Source organism: Canis lupus, chromosome X (assembly GCF_011100685.1).
Source record: "Canis lupus familiaris isolate Mischka breed German Shepherd chromosome X, alternate assembly UU_Cfam_GSD_1.0, whole genome shotgun sequence".
Classification (NCBI taxonomy): Eukaryota; Metazoa; Chordata; class Mammalia; order Carnivora; family Canidae; genus Canis; species Canis lupus.
This window is the reverse complement of record NC_049260.1, coordinates 56,393,238-56,410,893: the sequence shown is the minus strand read 5'-3', so window position 1 is coordinate 56,410,893 and position 17,656 is coordinate 56,393,238. Positions and strand designations below refer to the sequence as shown.

At 52.7% G+C, this 17,656-nt stretch overlaps 2 protein-coding genes across 8 annotated transcripts in view; one reads left to right on the top strand and one right to left on the bottom strand.

Moving 5' to 3' along the window:
• Window positions 1–17,656, bottom strand: part of NHSL2 (NHS like 2) — a 252,935-nt gene that overhangs the window by 5,936 nt on the left and 229,343 nt on the right. For 3 of the 7 annotated variants that reach the window (XM_038587698.1, XM_038587700.1, XM_038587701.1), the window contains 5 exons: window positions 10,620–10,775; window positions 7,476–7,603; window positions 6,973–7,168; window positions 5,006–5,137; window positions 1,494–3,821 (listed from right to left, as the gene is read on the bottom strand). In XM_038587698.1, the coding sequence (XP_038443626.1) occupies window positions 1,494–3,821; window positions 5,006–5,137; window positions 6,973–7,168; window positions 7,476–7,603; window positions 10,620–10,775 (2,940 nt within the window). Of the gene's footprint in view, window positions 1–1,493; window positions 3,822–5,005; window positions 5,138–6,972; window positions 7,169–7,475; window positions 7,604–9,337; window positions 9,964–9,985; window positions 10,576–10,619; window positions 10,776–17,656 lie in introns of those variants that run through there. The other 4 variants (XM_038587703.1, XM_038587704.1, XM_038587699.1 and 1 more) reach the window with 4 other exon arrangements.
• Window positions 11,249–15,785, top strand: RTL5 (retrotransposon Gag like 5). The gene is made up of 2 exons (XM_038587705.1): window positions 11,249–14,734; window positions 15,186–15,785. The coding sequence occupies exon 1, from the start codon at window positions 11,317–11,319 to the stop codon at window positions 13,048–13,050; it is 1,734 nt and encodes a 577-aa protein (XP_038443633.1). The 5' UTR covers window positions 11,249–11,316; the 3' UTR covers window positions 13,051–14,734; window positions 15,186–15,785.

Here is a 17,656-nt window from a genome sequence, read left to right as displayed (position 1 = left end):
TCCCTGTTTTCTCATGCTTTTTACATTACAACAGGTTGCCTGAGCATTCTCTTGCTTTGAATGCATCATTTTTAAAACTCAAGAAGCTGAGAGTAATCTAAAGCAATGACTCAACCAGTAGGTGGGAGCAAGACTTACCTGAATCTCAGAGGGAGCCTGTGGAGTTTGACCAAGCTTATTCCAAAATTACCTGTGGCTTTGATTTGTTTGCCTGTTTCATTCTCTAGGATTTAACTTATGTTGGAAATGCAAATCAGCTTAAGGAAGGTCATAAGATTTTTTAAAAAGATTTTATTATCTGAGAAAGAGAGAGAGAGAGCACGAGGTGAGGGGAGGAGCAGAGGGGGAGCAAGAGGGACAAGAGGACTCACAAACTGCACTGAGCAAGGAGCCCTATGTGGGACTCGATCCCAGGACCCCAAGATCCCAAGATCATGACCTAAGCCGAAACCAAGAGTCGGACGCCTAATAGAGCCACCCAGGTGCCCCTGGAAGGTGATCTTTTGTGTTAAGGGTTCAAAAAAGGATGAGAACCATGGATGGATCTGGAGGACAATATATTAAATGAAAGAGGAGGTCAAAAAAAGACCAGTGCAGTAGGATTCCACTTACATGGGGTCCCTAGAGAGAGTCAAAATGATAGACAGAAAGTAGGAGAGTGGTTGCCAGGGGCTGGGGCTGGTGAGTTATTGTTTAATGGATAGAGACCTCAGTTCTGCAAGATGAAGAGAACTCTAGAGAGGGAGGGCAGTCACAGCTGTACGACATCGAGCATGTACCAAACAGCACTGAGCTGTACACTTAAAAATGGTTACGATGGTAAATTTATGTTATGTGTATTTGACCACAATTACATTGGAAAAGAGATGTGGGAAAAAAGACCCCCAAAAGGATGGGACCCCAAAAAGACCCCATCATCTAGCTCAGACTTCTTGTCCTGAGAAGAACTAGCCTTCAAAGAATCCAAGCAAGCAAGCTCCCTTTCCTCTAGAAAGCACTAAGAAAGGGTGCTGCTGGAAACCATGCCACGGTTTCCCAGGCTTGCAAGCCTGCTGTGGCACTGAACTCAGTCTGGGAGGCTACTTAATCCCATACATGAAGCAAAAATCAGTGTGGCCAGAAAACAGTGCTGTCCAATGGGGTGGAGAAAGTGTTCCTCGGCCAGGGGATGTATACTTGCCAAGGTAGATGGGCTCCTCCTAAGGCCCTAGGGTGCTAAGACCTAATTTGATTTTATTCTCTTAGCACCGGGGGCTCTGGGGTAGACTGGCCCAAACTGGGCCCTGGAGAGCCACCCCTGGGTCATTCCTAATCTGAAGGGCAGCGAGGCCTATTTGGAATAACCCAAACCCTCCAGAGATGTCTCCTAATGCCCTGGTTATCCTGGACTCAGAATCACTATTTGGGGGGCATTTGCTTCTGTCGCTGGCACTCTGCCCTCACCTCATCTTTCCTGGGATTGAAAGGAAAAGCCGGCAGACAGTTTTACTAACCTAGAGGACTTGCCTCCCTTTCACCTTCAGCCTGCAGCGGTGAAGTTGGCCTCACACCAGGTGCCTTCAGGGGGTCACTGGTGGGCGGACACTTGGTGTCTTCCTGCAGGGTGATGATGGGGCTGTGGGGCAGCCTCAGTTCGGCCCTGAACACCTCCATGTGTGCTGTGGGTGATGTGAGAGGCAGGTACAGCACGCTGGGTTTTTTGGGGACAGGAGGTGGAATCTTGCCTTTCTTTTTCTCTGCTTCTTCCTGGCTCTGGAGGCTGATTCTTTCAGGCAGGGCTCTCACCTTGGGGCCCCCATCCTCCAGTGTGCCCTGGGGAGGTTGCTGTGTTCCTGAGAAGAAAGCACCAGAGGAACTGGCAAAAGGTGTGAAAGCAAGAGAAGAGGGCGCTGGTGGCTCCCTGGAGCCTCTGCCCTCGGGGAAGCCGGGGGACTTTGGTTTCCGCATCACCGTGTAGATGTCTTTGGGGAGTGGCCGCATGTGTTGAACAGAGATCTTGGGGGTCACAGCCAAGGTCGGTGAAGTGAGTGGGTACTCCTCAGGGGCAGATGGTGGCTTGTGGACCAAGCTGGGAGGACTTCGGGCCACAAGGGGCTTCTCGGCTATGGGAGGTTTCATCTTTCTCTCCAGCAATACGAAGACCTCTGCTCCTGCGTCCTCAGCATAGTCAGGGCTCTCGATGTCATCTTCCGGCTCAGACTTGCTGACAGACCTCAGGTGAATGGAACGTAGGTCAGACTGAGTGACCATGGGCATAAATGGCTGGTTGGGGCTCTTTTTCAGGGCCAGCTTAGCCCCAAAATTTGTATCTGAATGATGCCGGCTCACCTTGGTTTTGCTTCGGATGGAGATGCTCATCCCAGACAGATCCAGGTTGGTTGAGGAGGTCAGTGGCAGGTCAAAGGACAACCGGGACTTGGAGATTTTCTCCATAGGCGATGTCGGGGGGAGTGATGACTTCCTCTCGGGTACCACTGGCCGCACCCGGACACTGCCACTTGGAGGGGGCAGGTGGCCCAGGGTCAAGGACATGGAGACAGTGGGTGTTGGTGTCTCTGATTGGCTGGAGTAGCCACTGGAAGGTGACATCAGCCCAGTGGGCCTTCCTGGGGAGGACACTTCCCTGGCCTCCACCTCGATAGAGAGTTGGGAAGGTGTCGTGGCTCTGGATGTGGAAGGGGAGGCAAGAGACTCTGAGCTTCCCTGAACTTGAGTGCACTCGATGACTGTTGTGCCAGTGGCCGTGCTGGAACTGGACAAGGATTGGTAGGTGTCGCCAGACTTCCAGTTAGTAGGATACCAGTGGTGGGAGAATTGTGCACCTTCTGGATCTTTGACGGTTGGCACAGCTGGGTGACCCTGAGCATCTGGGTGGGATGACTGACGCCCTTGGTGTTCCAAGGAGAGGCAGAGACTCCTGGGCCTCTGGTCCTTGGGCAGCGCTGACCCATGTTCTGGCAAGAGGACTGGCCCATCTTTGAGCAGTGAGACACTGCGCATCGGTGGGGAAGGCTTCTTCTTGGCCTTCCGGAGTGAGATACTCTTGGATCTCTGCCTTCTGGGCTGGGCCTCTTGTTGGGTGCTAAGGGAGGCAATGTTGTCAGTACTGTTACTGCCCTCAGAGCTTGTACTGGCATAAGGCAGGGCACAGGCTTCACTGGCCTTCTGTTCCTCATCATAGTCCACATCCGTGGTGCCAGAGTCCATGGGCACAGACAGTGACCGCTCCCGGAACCTGCTGGCACCCCCCCGGCCTGTCTCCAGCCTTGAGGTACCACTGGTGAGAAGGCCCATCTTGGAGGGTCGCTCTGATACTTGCCTTCGTTGAGTAGGATGCTCAGAGTTGCCAGTTGCCCCACTGCATCCTGTTGGGTTCTCTCGGGTAACAAAGAAGGTAGTGGCCTCCTTGGGGACTAGAGGTGGCAGTGTGTGCAGAGAGACCCAAGCATTCCCAGAGGAAGGATTTCTTCCATTTTGACTGATTTGATTGTTCTGACTGGTGACACTTGGAGTCATGTAGGTAAAAGTATCTCCCTTCCAGGAAGCAGAGAACGTTGATTCCGTTGGTCCATTGCAAGAACTGGGGATGCTATACACCATTCCTATGCTCTCCATACCAGGAGGGTTTGTGCCACCACATGCCTGGAGAGGTTCTTCTGAATCACTAGAAGGACTCCTCAGTACTGGTGAGGTGAGATTTGGGAACTGAGCTTCCTGACCAATGGCAATTCTTCCATGAACCCCTTCTGGGATGGAATGACTGGACTTGATGTCTGAGGTGGCAGAGTGGGCCACACTGCCTGCAGGCCTGTTGCTATGACCTGGAGGAGGTAAACACAGAGAGTTAGTGCTGAAGCCAGGGATCCCCCAGCAGCTGTCTCGAGACAGGAGCACCAAATTTTTGCCAAGAAGCAATTGTCAACAACTCGGTTGGGATTCCTTGGTTCTTCCTTTCCATAGATGAGGATGCTGGGGAAGTTCTGCCCCTGCCCATCACCACACAGTGAGTCACAGGGTTCCTGCCCTTGAATTGTCCAGGAGGCTGTCAAAGACTTTCCAGCTTTAATCATTCCTTTTAGAGCTCAAGTGGCATGTGAGACTACCTCGTTTTTCCCGAGCTTTCACTCCAGCCTCGTGAACCATCTCAGACCTCAGTGTTCCCCTCTCCTGAGATGAGATCAGATGCTTTTGCACTGATAAAGGACAGCGCTGTGTGACTTTCAGCCCTAGCAGTGAATCTGGAACATGCCACAGCTGGAAAGCTCAGAGTCTGGTTGCATGTTTGGTATCTGTCACTTTTTAGCTTTGCAACACACAAGAGACTTAGGACAACCCACAGATGTGAGGAAACCATTCAGATGTTCAAAATCCCTGAAGATTTTCCTACATACAGTTATTACTGTCACGTCACTGCTGCTACTACTATAATACTTTATAAGAGCAGCCACTATGTGTCGAACACCCACTATGTACCAGGCACATGGTAGGAAAATTATATGTAATAACTCTAATCTGCACAACTCCACCAGGTTGGAGTATGATCCCCAATTTAAAGATGAGGTGCTGAGGCTCAGGGAGGTTTATGTAAATTGGCCAAGGCCTCACGGTTTTAGTAAAGTGGAGAGGCTGGGACTTGCATCCATATTTCACAGCCCTTTGGCTGGCTTCCATTTAGTGGCAGTAATGGCTCTGTTAGGAAGGCACTTTTTGCAATGATTTCTGCCTTTATCTATTTGCCTAAATCTGACATATATGGCTATATTCCATGTAGAATGGGAAAAAATAACATAACGGACTTATTAGCCTGGGAGATCTGCTTTCTGTATTCAGTTGATGTCCTTGACAAAAGGCCCTTGGTTATCCTTAATTAACACATCGGCTTTTTTTGGGGGGGACATTCAAAGCCCCCCCCCACACACACTGAATTATTCCTGGGTGGCAGGACTGGTGGAAGTGAACAAGGGATAAGGGGAAGGGTCTGGGGCATCAGCTGTGGTGGGGTCACCTTGGTCTCGCTGGGAAAAGTTAGAGAATCCAATAATGGTCCGCCTCCGCCTCAGGGTGGATTTGGGGTTCACAGCTGTCTCTGTGTTAAACAACGAGTGTCGCAAACTTGCATGTTTATCAAACTGCTGCCCTGTAGCCAAAATAAAGACACTTGGGTGCATCCTGGTTTCTGTTTACAGTACAGTGGAAATTGGTCTGAGGTAAACAGAAGGGATGATGGCAGTAGCAATGAGCATGAACAGAGTCCAGGCAAGTGGCCTTTCTTCCTCACCCCTCCCAATTCAGCCCTGGGCACCCACAGCCCCAAGGCATACATGTTGTCTTTCCCAGGTCGCAGTCTGGGTCATGGATGTGACCTCACCTAGTGAGGTCTAGGTGGCTGAGAGCCAGAGTTTTCAACCCTGATTTTTCAAAATCAATTGAGTAGCTCGTGAAACTCTAGTACCTGAACCCCACCAAGAACACTTAAATCTCTGGCTGTAGGGCCCAGGGAGAAGCATTTTTTTCAGCTCCACAGGTGATGGATTATTCAGGTGTACAGCCTGGGGTGAGGACCACTGGTGTAGAAAGACAGGTTGAGACCAGATGTTGCTTGATTGTAATTGTTTCTCAAAGAAAGCCTTTGTATGGGCCAGGAGGGACAGTGCCTCCAAGAAGCTGCTCCCACTGCTCCCCACCATCCAGGAAGCAGCCCGATAGTCTGTCTTCCAGTCACCTGGTCACATTTTATCAACATTTATCCCAGTGTAGTGATTGAGATCTATTTCTCTTAAAATACTGGGCCAGTCTTGGATCCAGGGGAATTGCTGGGGCCGGGGTGGGGTAAGGCACACTGCCCCCCCCACTGTCTCTCACTGGGCAGCCAGTGGGCTAACCAGACCCCTCCCCTCTCAGCCCCACGGCTGCATGTGTACCCACTCCCCATTCATCCCCCAGCAAGTGGCTCTGTGGGCAAAGCTCTGGGCCAGCCTCATTGAGAGTAAGGTGGAAGTTTAAAAACAAAGCTCCTGCTTTCACTTTGTGAGTCTCTCTTCTTGGCACTGGCTCCTCCTGGTACATGTCTCTAGGCTCTGAGCTCTGCCTCTGATTTCCTGAGAGGAAGCCAGTGGCACTGAATGACCCCATATCCAGGGAGCACTACCACATGTGGCCAGACCCGTCCTCATCACCTTTATCGCTTTTTCCATCAGCATACGACTAGCCACTCCTGGCTCACAAGATGCCTCCAGTCCCTTTAAGTTATAAGGTCTTCACGGCATCAGGTGGTCAGCCCTAGTCCCTTCTGCAAGGACTCACCTCCTCCTCCTCCTCTTCCATTTACTGCTGGGAGAGTGTGGAGCATAAATTAATAATGGGCGTGGTCTAGGGGGCCACATGCCCCTGAAGTCAGAGCCAGCCCAGCTGGTTTGCCGTGGCCTCTTTCTATGACTTTTCTCATAGCACGAGGTGAAGACACCCACCTCACTAGAAGGCCCAATGTCCCCTTAAAGTGCCACGAGGCCCCTGCTCCGTGTCCTGGGGTGTGAGCCTCCCTTTCACCATCAGCACTACAAACCTCATACTTCTACTCTGCCTCCTACCCGTGTGCTACAGATCTGGCTTCTGGCACAAGAAGTTTCCCTTCCCCATACCAAACCTAACTCACAAACTTTAAGTTTCCCCTGATGATCCAAAGAGCACACACATTCATAAAGTTTTAGAGTTTTCTGTTAAGAGAAATTTGTTTGCTATCAAATGGGCTCAGTTAGTGTGCTAGTGCCAGTAGAGAGGGAAGAAAGAGCAGCCAGAACCCCCTCTTGTGCATGCCCCTGTTCCCTGGCAAGAGTCATGACCTTGACCGTGCAGGGTGAGCCAGCAGCAGTCTCGCTCCCCCCACCCCCACCCTTGGCACCCAGTGCATTTGGAGAGGATGGTCTGTGGCTGGCATGGAGGGAAGCAAACAGAGGTGGTGCTAAGCAACTCTACCAGAGATGTTGATGGGCACAATGTCAGATTGCGTGGAGCAAGGCTGAAGCCACCGCTTCTCCTCTAGGATGGGCAGAGGGAAGGGGCTATTCCAGGCAGCTTGCTTGTCGGCTGTGGTAGACAGGCTCGAGGAGGCCTCAGGGGCCCTCACACCCTGGGTGGTAGTCTCATCCTCGCTCAGCTGCCGTTTTGTAGGCTGTTGGGAAAGAAGGTGATGGGAAGGGGTGTGCTCCCGACGAGATGAGCTGTGCCCATGGGATGGCTGTCTAGACAGAGTGGCCAGAGGCTTTGTCTGGGAGGCAGGAAAGTGTGGATGGGCTGCCAGGCTAGACACCTGCTGTGGAAGGCCCATGTTGGCTGGGCCTCGGGATAAGCTCTGCTGGAGAGCAGAGGTGAACAGCAGCGTCTGGTGGGTAATGTACACAGCTCAAGATCCCCTGTCAATGAGTGCAGAGAGAGCTCTGCCATGCTGGCCCTCACAGGTTGGGGAAGAGGCAACTCACCATCAATACAAGCTCCAGACGCCTGCCAGCCTGGGGCCTTGGGCTAGGAGTGGCCTCGGGGGCCTCATCAGCAGAGCGGAAGGTCTGCCCCAGAAGTCTGGCCTCTGAGTACTGTTCCTCATATTCTTCTGAAAAATAGCACAGTAGATACACACTCTAGGGGGCCACGGCCAGGCATCAGGCCGGGAGAGGACCGCAAGTGGGGGCTCCTGCCCTAGCTGCCAGGCCTGACTTGCCTTGTTTCCTTCCGGTTTTTCCCTCAGCATCTGAACCTCTGGATTCAGAAGCTGAAAAATGCCCAATTCCTAGGGCTACTAGGGCCGAGGAAAAAAGAGAGTCAATAAAATCAAGTCATGCTGGTTCTGAGACCAAGCCTATGTCTTGATGGCCTCCACCTTAGGCGCTCAGCTTAGAGCAGAGACTCAGGGTGCAGATACCTTTGCTACCTTATGTTGCAGGGTCCTCACTCTGAAGCCCCGCAGCTCTTTAGGTGTTCTGCAAGCCTGGCAGGGAAAGGACCTGTGTGAAGCCTGAAGAAATCTGCACTGGGAAGCCCAATGCGGATTGCTCCCCTGAATCTCAAGAACTCTCATCTGGGCCTCCGAGGGCCTGGTTCCCTGCACCTCAGTCTCACTGTGGGTGGTGTTGGGTCCAGGGGTGCTAAGGTGAAGTAGAGGGAAGGCAGAGGTAGTGGCAGAGAAGGAAGGAGAAGTAGAGGGGTATTGTCAGTGAGTATGAAGGATGCACGAGATCTGAATGGGCTTCACTGAAGTGATGAATTTGATGAGTAAATGAGGAATGTGAGAGCAAAGAACCAACAGGTGGGGCTCTCTGCACATTTCAACAAGACTCATAGAAACTTGGACTGGGGGGGGCAAAAGTTCTCTGATCCAACACCCCATTCTGGGATCAGAGTTCCTCCTCAACATCCCTTCGAGATGCTTCTGCGGCTTTCACACAGACCTGCAGAGAAGGGGAGCAGCCTTCCTTCTAAGGCAGCTCATCCCATCCAAGGACAGTTGGTGTTGCCAGGCATGGCAGGAAAGTTCTTATCTTGAGGTGCTATCTGCCTCCCTCTAGGTTTCCACCCACCAGTCCTAAATTTGCCTATGGTGGCAACGTAGAGCACACCAACTCCTTTTCTGCATGGCAGCTCCTCTTTATCTGCACACAAGACACATGGTGTCCCTTGGAATATTGCTTATCTAAGGTCACTACTGCTCTGGCAAGGGAGGCAGGTGTTTTGGCTGTCATCCACTTGGGTGGCCCATCTACCATTTTCTATTCTCCCTAAGAGTTAACCTTTGTTGGTATGGATAAATGAGAGCTGCTAAGACTTCTTTTCACACGTAATGGACACTCAACAAATGTCTACTGAGCACCATTTGGAGATCCAGCTCTGTGCTGGGTTCTTCTGGAAACCCAAGGGTACCAAGAGATGTGATTCCTCCTGTCGAGAAGCTCAGTCTGGTTAGGTGGACAAACTATAAGCCCAGGCCTAGTAGGTGAATGAGAAAATGAATGAGCAAATGGAAGCAGCAGCAGTTTGGAACTCTTTGCAAGTCCTCTGGACCTGGATGGCACAAGGTGGCTGGCAGGAGTGCTCAATGAAGGGAATGAGCAAAGTGTAGAACTAGTGTTCAAGGGTTTTTTTAAATTTTGTTTTGGTTTTTGTTTTTCGATAAGGCAAACAGAGAACTTTGAAGAAAGCATAAGGATTGGAGGTTGGAAGACAGAGGAAGGGCTTCTGGGCTTGGAAAAGAGGCCTCAGCAGGACAGTGAGTGCCTTGAGTTAGGTATGGAGCTTGCGACTACCACTGAGATTTTATTTGTATTAATTACTTCATGGACATATAACTTACATACGGTTAGGTGCACAAATCCTCGGCGCACAGCTCAGTGAATTTTGACATATGCACATCTCTTGTAACCTCCATCTGGATACCGTAACCCCCAGGTTGTCTCTCTTCTAGCATTGAGTTTTAATCTCTTTGCCACTTACATTGGCTAAATCCCTCTGGTTGATGTATTTGGTTTACATAGGGTAAGGTCCTAGCAGTGACTGAATCGTTTCCTCTTTTACATTAACTTTAATACTGCCCAATTAAGCCTGTGTTTCAGAGGACACATACTGGGAGTGGACGGTGCATCTTATTGGGAGTCTCTCCAGGTACAAGATACTCTTGCTGAGCAGGTTACATACCCTTTTTAATTCCCACAAAACTGCTATTTGGGAACTGGAATCTCACTTTAAAGATAATCTGCACAATGTCCCACAATTAGTTAGGTGTGGGATCTGAATGAGATTCTAGCTCTGTCTGATTTCAGAGTCTGGGTTTTCTCACTCTGCCTGGTACATGCAGTGCGACTGCTCAGGCACTCTGACTGAGCTGTTTTTCCGGGTTGTGTGAACCTAGCTTTGTGTACAGTGTGCTCATCTGTATACTCCAAAGGCACGAGGCATGGAATTGGGGATGAGGAGAGCTCTGTATACTGTGTATTGGGCTCACCTTTTGGTTCAGGTAGGTTCCACGCTCGGTGTGGAGTCCGAGGAGGGGACCAAACCCAGGACCCTGAGATTAGAACCTGAGCTGAGATGGAGAGTAAGATGCTCAACTGATTGAGCCACCTGGGTGTCCTACTGGGCTTACTTTGAGGAGGCAGTAGCTACCCAGGAGATAGGCTGACAGGTTGTGGCAAGTGCAGGGCGGGTGAAGCCCAGAGGGGGAGACCCTGCAGATGCCTCCATTGTCCTTGGGTGTGAGGATTCCAAAGGCATGGGTGACGTGGTGAGAGGGTCTAGAAGGTCTGTGAGGCCACGCTGTGGGAGTCTCTCACCCAGCTCCCTTCGTAAATGGCTTGACCAATACCCTGCTTCTGGCTCAGTCCCTTCCCCTCCTGGCCTCCTGAACTGAAAAAGAGAGGGGTGGGGAGGGGGGAGTGAGTAAACAGCTGGAGAAATGGAGCCCTCTCGAAGCTTCTGGAAGGTAAAAAGATGGCAAACGTGTTTTGTTTTTCAGTGGGGTTTAAACTGTTCTTTTTTTCCTCTCTCGCTGGCCCCTGTCCTCTTTCTTCTTCGCCTCCCTCCAGCCGCTGCGCATCTCGCCTGTGGGCTCCGGCCGCAGCCCCCCTCCCTCTCAGTACCTTGCAACAGGCTCTGGAGATTGAGCTGCGCCTCTCGAAGCAGCTCCTCTACACTCGGGGGCCTGCCCGAGGAGAGGAACACGTTCACTGGCTGTCGCCATGACGACCTCGAGTGGGCAGTCGCTGTCGCATTTTCCCGACCCGAGTTAGCTGCAGCTAGGGAAGGAGAGAGTCAGTGAGAAGCGCAGGCGGGGGGAGGGTAGGGGGGGCAGCCCGGGCCACTGGGCGCCTGCGGATCCCTAAGACCCGCCCCAGCCGGGGGTGGGGGGCGGCGCGAGTCTGCGCTTAAAAGGCGGGGACTCGTCAGCCGCAAGATTTTTCCTCGACAGATCCTGCCGCAGTCTGCTTCCCTCCTGCCCCGCCAGCCTCCGCCCGCCCCGCCTGCCGCCTGCCGCCCGCGTCCTCTGCCCGGCACCTCCCGGCTACCGCCGCCGCCGGCCCTCTCCGATCCCCGATCCCCCGGACGAGGTAAAGCGCCCCGCGGTCCAGCCGCTGGGCCCTCCAGCCGGAGCGCCCGCCCTCCGGTCTCGCCCCAGTGGGTGTGGCTCGGCCTCTCCCGCGCCCCGCCACCGCGGCCCTCCGATCCCCTCCCCCCTCCGCGCCCAGCTGCCGCATTTCAGCCTCCTCTCGCGGCCTCCAGCTCCCCACCCCCACCCTCGCCCCCGCCCTCAGACCCAGGGCCCCCGAGTTAATCCTAATGTCCGAGGCCGCAGGAAATCTAAACAGCCTGCGCATGGCGAACGTGGCCCTGCGAGAAGAATTAAATGCTCTTCGTGGGGAGAATGCCAATTTGGGCCTTCAGCTCGGAAGAGCTCTAGCCGAGGTTAATTCCTTGCGGGGCAACGTCTCGAGCTACATCCGCTGGCCAGTGCCGGTGGTGCCCGTCCTTGCCGAGGAGAACTTTGAGTTCCCGCTCAGCGAGATCGACGCAGTTCCCGAGGGGGAGCTGCCGTTCTTGTGCTGGCCTCCCCCTCGCGCGGAGCCCGAGTACGCCTCGGACGAACTGTTGATTAGCGTGATCCAGGATTGCAGTACCTCCGATGCGCCGGTCGACCCTCCCCCGCTGCCCATCCCGCCCCCGCTGGCGCTGCCCCCGCCCCCAGCCAAGGAGCTGCCCCCGCAGCCTCCTCTGCCGCCGCTGGAGCGGCCTGAGCTAGAGCCCTTCTCGGGCGACCCAGTCTACCTGGCTGAATTCCTGATGCAGCTAGAGACCTTCATAGCTGACCATGAGGATCATTTCCCCGGGGGCGCCGAACGGGTGGCCTTTCTGATCTCTTTTTTCGCGGGCGAAGCCAAGGACTGGGCCATCTCAGTCACCCGGGAAGGAAGCCCCCTGCGAGCCAACTTCCCACGCTTCCTGGATGAGATCCGCAAGGAATTCTGCGGCCCCATCCCCCCAAGCGTGGCTAAAAAGGCCATCCGCAAGCTCAAGCAGGGGGACTGTACCCTGGGCAGCTATGCGGATGCTTTTCAGTTCCTGGCCCAGTTCTTGTCTTGGGATGACTGCCGCCTTCAAAACCAGTTCCTTAAAGGCCTGTCTGAATTCTTCCGCAAGGAGCTCTTATGGTCCACTGAAATGGCCGACCTGGACGAGCTGATTCTCGAATGTGTGGAGATAGAAAGAAAAGTGCGTGTCCCCAAGCCAATCCCGCTCCCTGGGGTTCGCAACATCTTCTTCCCTTTTGCTGCGGACCCTAATAACGATGACAGTGATGATGAAGAGTACTACAGTGACGAAGATGAAGAGACACGCAGGCGCAGGCTTTATGACCGGGAACAGCGGAGGCGCATGAGAGCTATTCAGCAGGAGGCGAGGGAGGAGGAAGAAAAGAGGAAGAAGGAGGAAGAGAAGAGGAAGAAGCAGGAAGAGATGAGGAAGAAGCAGCAGGAGGAGATGAGGAAGAAGCAGCAGGAGGAGATGAGGAAGAAACAGGAAGAGAAGGAAGAGGAAGATGATGAGGACGAGGAGGTGGACGTGGATGGGGACGTGGATGTAGAGCTGATCAAGGATGAAGACGAGAATAAGGGCGAACGTTTGGGCCCTCTGCCAGAGCCAGACCCGGACCAGGAGCCAGAGCCCGAGCCCGAGCCGGAGTCAGAGGATGAAACCCAAGATGATGACCTCGATGAGATGATGGAGATGGAACCCACTGTTGCCCACGCTTCATCCCAGACCACTGGGTTCTACCATGAGAATTTCCTGGATGCCTCGCCCCCCATAATCCAGCCCAGCAGGAGGAGGAACCAGAATCGAGTCCCACTTCTGGAGGGCCTTCCAGGTACCAATTCACCCTTCTATAGTTCGCCGCCACTGATTCGCCGTGCAGGCCGCCTGGGGCAACGCCAAATTCGAAGACGTCCCCCAGTGCTATTCCGCCTCACCCCGAGACAGGGGGGCCACCGGGCCGCACGTGGCCGAATTCGCGTGTGAGTGGCTGGGGCAAGCTCACCACACAGAACACACCCTTCTACTGCGTCCCCTGCCCCTGCTATTGCTGCCACACCTGCCCCATTTGCTGACCAGTACTTGAGGGAGTTCCAGACCCATAGAGCCCGAAGAAAGACCTACAGAGCTCCAGATCGTATTGCAGCCATGACCAGGGAGTGACACGGGAGTGACACGTGTCCAGCCAAGGCCACCTGCGAAGGAAGGGATCAGCAATAGTTGTCCCCTTGGAGTGCACTGTGCTCAATCTTTGCCATGAACTAGAGAGCAGGTTTCTGGGCCTGTTCCCATAAAAGAACTGGTCACCCTCTTGTATTTTCCCCTCTAGTTGTTCCTAACCCTCACCTCTCCTGCGTTTATTCATCCTGTGTCCTACGGTTTTATCCTCTGACTGGCTCGCCAGGACTTCACCCAATGCCTCACTGACCTGCCCCAGTGAGAGAAAGGACAGGCTACACCGAACTCGTAAAGCCACTGAGGCCACTTACTAGATAGAATCAACTGAAAGCGGGATGGTATCAAGAGATATATGAAAAGCCTACACTTGTTTCAAGCTCCCCCCCTTTCTGGCAGAAGGGCCCTGAGGAGAACATTGCATCCAGCCCAGGAAGTGTGCACAAAGCCACACGTCAGATAGACACCATGGCTGAGATATGCTTTTGATTGACTGACCGAGCAACTGGTTCCTCCTCCCCACAGACTCCTGTAGCGGGGCCCTTGGGTCAGCTCTCCAAGTCCGGGACCCTCGCCTCTTACTAAATTGCCTCCCTGGGCATCCCCAGCAGACGAAGCCCAGTGTTACAGGCTCTCACCCTTTTCTTGATGTTGCCTAAAAGGTGGAGGAGGAGAGGAGGGGGGCGGGTGGCGGCAGTGGAGGAGGAAACAGCAGCAGCAACGACTCAGCTTGACATTGTAAGGAGTGAATCTTTCCTTAGGGATGGTGGTCTCCTTCCCTGGCTAGACCTTGGACTGCAGCCCCCAGCCAAAGGTCTTTGCAGGAGCCTTGCCATCCTAAAGATTCCAGAAGAAGCATCATTGGCCTTTCTTCCCTGGACTTCCAGAGATTGAGAGAGAGAGAGAGCCAGCCCAAGCTCTGCTCTTTGACATTGACTTAAAGGATTCCTTGGTTCTGAGAGGAGAGAGGAAGATTTTGTCTACAGCCTTGCAGCTGGGACATCTTCATGTTTCTCATATGGGGTGGGAGGCGAGCCATGGCCTGGTGCTGGGCTTCGGTTAGACAACGAGACTTAAGAGGGTGACTGCCTCCTAGTAACTCCTGGGACTTCTGGATACAAACCCAGGGACCCTCATAGAGTCCTGCTGCTTGTCTTGGGTCCAGAACACACTGCTTTTGCAGTGAAAAATACACACTATGTCACTCTGGCCACAGAATGCCAGCCAAATACATTGCTGGCCTGAACTGCCCTCAACACTGAGCTTCCTGCACAGTGCCTGGCAGCTGGGCAAGTGCAGCCAAAATGTCTGGTGGCCAGAGGGAAGAAAACAGTAAATTATGCCTCTGTTCCTCACCGGAGTCTGACAGATAACCTCAGCCCAGCCTTAGGATTTTGAGCCTGGAGGCAAGAGGAAGGCGCTGGAAGAAGAGGAGTAACAGAGAAATCCAGTCCTCTGGCTGGTTTCTGGTGAGGTCTCTATTCATCAGTGGGAGGTAAGAAGCCCTTCTGTTTAAAACACACTTCTCAGCCCAGGGATCAGTGGAGCTGGGTTCCTATAATCTGTTGTTACCTTTTAAGAAAGGCTCCCCACTTCTCTAAGGAGAAAAGTGACAGATAATCATAATAGAAAATTTGGAAAATAGAGAAAATTATAAAGGACAAACACCCCCCAGGCATTCAGAATCTGGGCACACAGATGCAAGTACTATTAACACTTTGTTGCTTTTCTTTCTAGCATGTTCTCTGTCTTTTCGAAGCTGAGATCATCCTGTAAGCTCTTGATCAGCAGGATTTAAAATGGCTGCCACCTATGCAGTCATGCATACTGAGTAATTTATTTAAGCAGTCTCCTGATTCGTTGCACATTTCAATTGCCTGGTTTTCTCCATTCCCACCAGTACAGGAGTCAACAACCCTGTAAAGAAAATTTTGTCTGTTTTTCAGCTGTTTCCTCAGGAGAGAGTTCCAGAAGGGGAACTGCTGTCCTAGGCTGTGGACCCTGTTTGCTGATGGTCGACACACTGGCCCTGCTGCCCATGTCCCTGCCAGAGAAGTGCAAAGGACAGGTGCCTTGCACCCCGACCTCCAGGGACCCTTCAGCACAGGCCCTGCTGTTCCCATGGTGCTTCTCACCCTGAGCTCCTGTAGCCTCAGCCAGGGAAAGAGTGGATGAGCAGTGAGCTGGTTTCTTGCCCTCCAGTGGCAGCGGGGAGCGGGGGGGGGGGTTGAGCTTCCCTTTGACCCTCTTCCCCCCCTTTCCCAGATCTTCAATATTTGTTGTGATGTAACAGCTACAAGAGCTGTAAGAGGAACTATGGGCTTTGGGTGTTTTCTTGGGTTGAAAAGGGATGGGGGGAGGGGGGGGAAATGCATGCAGGGGTATGAAGGCAGCCCAAGGATTCCCAGAGACTCGGGAGGAAACCTGTTTGAAACAAAAATGTGTTATTGTTATTGTGTTATTGTTGCATTACTGTGTTGTGAAGATAAATTGTTCTGTATGCTAAAGCTTTCTCCTCAATAAAAATATAAAGGGTGTGTAAAGACCATGTCTCTCTGGCTTATTGGGCAAACACAGGTGGGCACTCAATAGCCATGGGGCATTTCCCAGGCACCTGGCCTGAAGCCTTGCAATCCTTAGATGAGGCAATTAAGGCACAGCAAGGCTCAAGGGACCTGCCTAGAGTTCTACGCACTTGTGAATGGCAGTTGTTGGGAGGGAGGTAAAAAGACTGAGTCATCTTGAAAAATAGCATTAGTTCTCCACTTACTGGGATATCAAGGTATGGATGGCCCCATCCTATCATTCTATAACAGCACCTCTCCTGGACCCCAACACACACACACACACACACACACACACACACACACACGCGCACGCGCACGCACACACGCGTCCACAGCTCTGAAAGAAGTGGGGAAGGCGGTAGGGCCCTTCCACTTTGGGGCACTAGGTGGTGCTACTGTACACCACTGAGCTAGATGCTGCAGATTTTTAAATACACCTGCCCAGAGCGGTTCACAGAGAGACCCTCAGCAAAATTTCACAGCTCCTCACAGACTGTAGGGTTAGAAGACCATCCCATTCTTGGATTTGCTAACGTTTCCCAGCTATGGATTGGAATTTCTTACCCCTGGGACAGCGGGTGGGATGTTCATTGAGCCCCCTACAAGTTAGGTGCCAGTGTTACGCCAGGCCCTTCATATCCTGTTACCTCATTTCATCTTATCCTCATCTTACAGATGAGGAAACAAAGGCTTAGAGAAGTCAGGGGCCCAAGGTTTACAGCTGGAAAATGGCTTTTTACACAGTTCCACTGGCTGCCCACTAGTCACCTCCAGGGACCCTTGGCTCCTCTGGTGGTCCTAGTGCCTCCTGGGTTGGCCTGCCCACCCTCCCCCCAGCTTACAGAAGCACAGTGGGAAACAAAGCCTGGTTTCAGAAGCACATTCGTGTTGCGCCATTAAGAGGGAGGGAAGGAGGAACCAGCATGTTTCACCGACAAATCTCATTTCATTCCCATAACAAGTCAATGTCTCCTTTTAGAGCCGAAGGACCTGAAGTTTCCATGGGGGACCTCGGGTCATTGTAACTCCCAAACCCATACTCTGTCAACTATAATACATCCAAGCTAATCCCAAGAAAGCCCTTTGATGAGCTCACGTGGCAATGTGACTGGATTCTGGGTCTTTGCCAAAGCAACCAGATCTGTGCATCAGGTGCACTGCCTCTGGAGGCTCTGGGGGAGCAGCCAGGTGGCAGCAGTGCCCTGCAGGAAAGGGCCTGCAGAGTATGGTGCTGAGTTTAAGGTGATGAGCATGTATGAGTGTGTAGCTGGCTGACTGTCCCTTCTGGGTGAGGGACAGGGCTATGGCACTGTGGGCAACCTCAGTGGGCACTGGGGCTGCCTGCTCCGCTTCAGGGGGATGGGATAAAGTCTCTAGTGCCCCCAGAGTTTCTTATCACAGGTAGGGATCAGTGAGCCCAGATTGTGTCATGGCTCATCAGAGCAGGTGGGGGGAATAAGAGTGGGGTGAGCCTTGCTCCACACCTCTGCAGTCATAAGCCCTGTGAGTACAGGGGAGAGAGCCCTGGATTCCAGTATGGCCCTACCACACTGACTTGATTTGGGACCTTCGTGAGTCCCACTCCTGTTCAAGCCACAGCTTTCTCATGGGTCTTGTCACTGTTGGGTGTCTGGTGTCTAGCACAAGGCTGGGTACACAGTAGGAGCTCAAACCTAGTTTGGTACAAAAATGAAAAAGTGAGGGAATAAATGGGCTGCTGGATTTAAGAAAAAAAAAAAAAACCCAAACCACCCTGTTGACAAGGGGTGGAGGAAGGCAGAGAACATTTTGCTGCCTCTGAAGCAGGCCCCACTGTTGTCATCATTTATTCTGTAAGGAACTGGCAGCTC